Source organism: Seriola lalandi, unplaced genomic scaffold (genome assembly GCF_002814215.2).
Source record: "Seriola lalandi dorsalis isolate HSWRI2012SDOR001 ecotype SW California unplaced genomic scaffold, Sedor1 jcf7180002053606, whole genome shotgun sequence".
Taxonomy (NCBI): domain Eukaryota; kingdom Metazoa; phylum Chordata; class Actinopteri; order Carangiformes; family Carangidae; genus Seriola; species Seriola lalandi.
The window spans coordinates 100,559-104,683 of NW_019524159.1; the positions used below are offsets into that span (position 1 = coordinate 100,559).

General features: G+C 39.4%; 1 protein-coding gene across 1 annotated transcript in view; it reads left to right on the forward strand.

The window, feature by feature from the left end:
* Positions 1–4,125, forward strand: part of svila (supervillin a) — a 49,211-nt gene that overhangs the window by 28,315 nt on the left and 16,771 nt on the right. The window contains exons 17-19 of the mRNA XM_087172692.1: positions 58–190; positions 2,409–2,462; positions 4,005–4,085. Coding sequence (XP_087028818.1) covers positions 58–190; positions 2,409–2,462; positions 4,005–4,085 — 268 coding nt within the window. The remainder of the gene's footprint in view (positions 1–57; positions 191–2,408; positions 2,463–4,004; positions 4,086–4,125) is intronic.

Genomic DNA, 4,125 nt, shown 5'->3' on the forward strand with positions numbered 1-4,125 from the left:
TAATATGGATTTCACATTAACGGTTTCCCACTTTCTGCCCTTTGTCTTTGCCCCCAGAGTTGCCCTGTTGAAGAAGAGCGGTGAGGAGGACTGGAGGAACAGGATCAATAAGAAGCAGGATGTGGTGAATGTTGCCGTGGGCGAGCAGCACGCTCAGCTCTGGGAGGTGGAGCAGAGCTTCAAGAAGAAGGTAACCACCTGATCTGCACACTCACTCCCAGCCAAACACCACAGACAGGCCTGAGACAGTCTGTTGTGTCTGTCGCATCGTGTTTTTCATGACTGTATGCTGCATTCACGTCAGGTTAAAAGAATGATAGTGTCCCACTTATTAGAAGCTGTCAAATTGTGTTTTAAATTCCCATAATGGCGTCTTCAGACAAGTTCAAACACATCAACACTTCCAGGGAGCAGCTTTTAACTGTCACTCCATCACTTTATGCCCATGAGACTTGAATGCAGCACTAATAAAGTGGCAGCAACATGCCACTGAGGTTTCCGTAATTTGATTTGAAGCATTTCCTGTATCAGCCTCTGATGTCAGGCTCTTCATTAAAGAGGTTTTTTTTTTCATCTTTTGCTGAAAATGTAACTCTAAAGTCAAAGAGCTCAGAACCGTTGATTACTCAGCTCAGGTAACAGGTGGTAACAGTTTAGGATATCTCTAAACAGAGAGGTTGTGTATTGTCCATGTTTGTGTCTTTGTCTCTTTCTTCTCCTGTGTCTCACAAGCTGTTGCATGTTTTTGTGCTTGACCTGTATCAAGAGTTCATCTGCGTTTATTCCATTCATGACAATAGAATATACATTTCACTGTAGTATCTGGTCCATTTACATTTTTTATGGTGCATGCTGTTTTTATTCCTTAGATATAGAAATTTATGGCTGCTGATATTTAATGAAATAATTCAAGTAATCTGAAGGAAATTGATTGAGATTTCAATTTCCACTTGTGTTTGTATAATTTATGACGAAAAACATAATATGACATAAAAATAATAGTAAATATTAAAAAGATTTAATACATTTGCAAATGAAAATTCATAATAGCAAAAGATAATGAAATTGAATATGTTTTCAAATAGGCTAATAATGTGCAGCCTAAATTTGAAAATTAAATTGCAAACTTTACATTTTAATTTGTTTATGTCCTAATTTCTTATATTTTAAGTGTATAAAGTGACCATAAATGAAATAAAAAAAGGCTATTTCAGTTTTAAATTTAATTATAATCAGGCTTCATTATCCATAACAGTCATACAGCATGCAAACACAAATGGAACGTTTTATTAAAGTATTTTATTCTAATAGTGGCAGCTGTAGGCTTCCATACTTATTTCCAGCTTAATTCTCTCTTGAATATCAGTATTTGTTATGGTTGTTTTGATTAGAGATGATCAAGATTAGAATAAATTAAGATGAATTTAAAAGCCTGATTTTGCCTAAATTACAGAAATATCAGAGAAAGGTTATTTACATTGTTTGACTAACTGTCCAGTGTAATGTAGCCTCTGTATTTTGTCATGCCTGGCTTCAACCTTCATTTCCAGTGGTCTGCATGTTGCATGTAACCTTTCATTCTTCTGTTTGCCTTTGTCTCTGCTTGCATGTCCTCTTACTTAAAAAAAAAATGAAATAAATGTCATTTCTTCCTCTGCATGTTGAGTGTGTTTCTGTGTTGACCTCCTCGCTGTGTTTTTGAAGGGAGGGGTGGGGTGTGACGGTACATGTACCTCTCTGTTTAGACGTATTCACAACAGCTACCGTCCACAGCTGTTTTTGTTTCCAGCTGCTTATCAAGGTTTGTTCAGCTCGGCTCGACGGCTCTGTCTGCACACATTCTGATTTCAGGTTTTCAGGTCACTGAAGGTCAGGAAGAGCTTTGCTTTGGCTCTAGTGCCTTTTTGAATGATGTTTTTTTTCCCCCTACAAAGCACATGATGTTTTTAATCAAATCAGTAAAAATAAATACTTTTTGATCAAGTTCATGAGATCACTAATAGAGATCAGGACAGCCGATGGTCTTGTTTTCATCCTCCCCTTCATCAGAGCCAGTGGACTCAGTTCAGTCAGGCCCCTGTTGTAAATTAAAGAAGAGCAACACTGAAGATGAGGCCGACACAAAGAAGAGTGCAGTCAAACACAAGCCAACAGCACAGCCAATAAAGACTCGCGTTGTTTCAACCAAGGGACACAGTTTATGATGGAAGTGCCATTCTTGATTCGTCACACACACTGTTGATGTTTTCCACAAAACTAAGTACACAAAGGAGCAATTCAGAAAATGATGTATGAAAAAGGTTTAAGGACTTTTAGGGAGTGGATCAGGTGATTATTGGTCATGGTTTTACCTTCGGGACAACACCCTCAGAAAACATGTCTTCTCTCCTGCGGCCGCTTGTCTGTAGGACGACGAAGCGCTGATGATGATCGATGAGTTTGCTGTGTCCGACCAGCTGTGGGTAAGGCCAGTGTGCAAGGCCGGAATATCACACACACACACACACACACACACACACACACACACACACACACACACACACACACACACACACTGCAGTGGTATTTATCAAGTGCATTTAAATTGGATTAGTGATCTAAACTGAATTTCCAGGCTGCTAATACACTGTCTTGATAAATGCACCATTGTTTTTTGTGTGTGTGTGTACTGGTGGTGGTATTGTGTGTGTGTGTGTGTGTGGGTGTTTCCCTTTACATTTACAGTGATGGTTTTGTATTTATGCCGTGTGCTTCTCTAATTCACCTCACCTGTGCTCGTTGGCTTTCAGAGGTTTTCTGTGTGTTTAAAGTTTCACATTGATTCATCATTTGTCTCTAATCAACATAACTTTACTGCAGATATTTACTGGTAATGTGAGCTGTGTATGGAAGCTGGAGTGGGACAATAATCATTTATGTGACTTCAGGGGTTTAATAATATGAAGAAGAGTTTGCTTTCTAATAATTCAAATATTACATATGAGTTTTGTTAAAGCCAATTATTAAGTTCAAGCAAATTAAATATCTTAAAATTTGACTTTTTAGGTAAAAAAAAACAACAACAAAACAAATAAAAATGAGCTAAATCAGGTAACAGTGGCTAGCTAGTGAACATTTAGTAGCTAACCAGTCAAGAGCTAAAAGCAGAGTGAACATCAGGCTTGCATCCGTCAGGTGCCCAGAAACATGACTCAAACTGAACCATCATGTTGCTGTGTGTCTGCTGGATGTTCAGGGCAACTACTTCCTAAAACAGTTGCCATAAAAACTTTATAAGTTAATAATATGTCTGTGTGTGTTTTTGCTGCCCTCAAGTGGCCAAAAAACTCAAGTGATATGATTTTAAAATACATGTAGTTTTCTTTACTCACATTAGATGCTTGGGGCTGTAGGAGGCTTTAAAACAACATTTGGACCATATGGCCGTAAGGTTTAGATTTTTTTTTTTGAAGAGCTGATTCGGTCCTTCAGGCTGCTGTTTTTTTGAAATAGATTAAAAAAAAAAAAAAAAAGAAATGGTAAAAGTGGGAACAGCACAGGCTCGGTTATCTTGATTCGTACTCCCTCGTTCGTGTCAGGCTCCAAAAACAGTGATGCTACACTCACAAAATAATAAACCTCAGTAGTGTCTTTCATGAGATCCTCCCTGTTCGGTAAACACCCACATCCCTCAAACTCCACGTCCCTGGTGTGGAACACAGACTGAGATAACCTGAATGACATTAAAGGCTATTTCTTCAGACTTGACAAAGCTTCTTGTTTTCCACCCTAAACATTACTGGTAAACTGAGCTCCGTGTTTGACCCTTTAATAACCATCTTAATGAACTCTCTTACTTGGGTGAGGTTCCTCTTTCCCATGACCTCAGTATTTGTGAAGAAATCCCTGCCACGGCTCTACAGCTGCTGTACTCTTGATGATGTCCTGTGTGCGTGTGTGTGCGTGTGTGTGTGCGTGCGTGCGTGTGTGTGCGTGCGTGTTTCCTCTATCTGCGGCCTGTATAGGAGCCAGTCTTTGCTTCTACTTTCTCTGCTGCTCCTGAGCCTCCTTTCCAAACCCCTTCCCCTGATGACTCAGCCAGCCAGGTATGAAGTTGCACCAGAGCTTTCTGCCTGCATCGCCCCC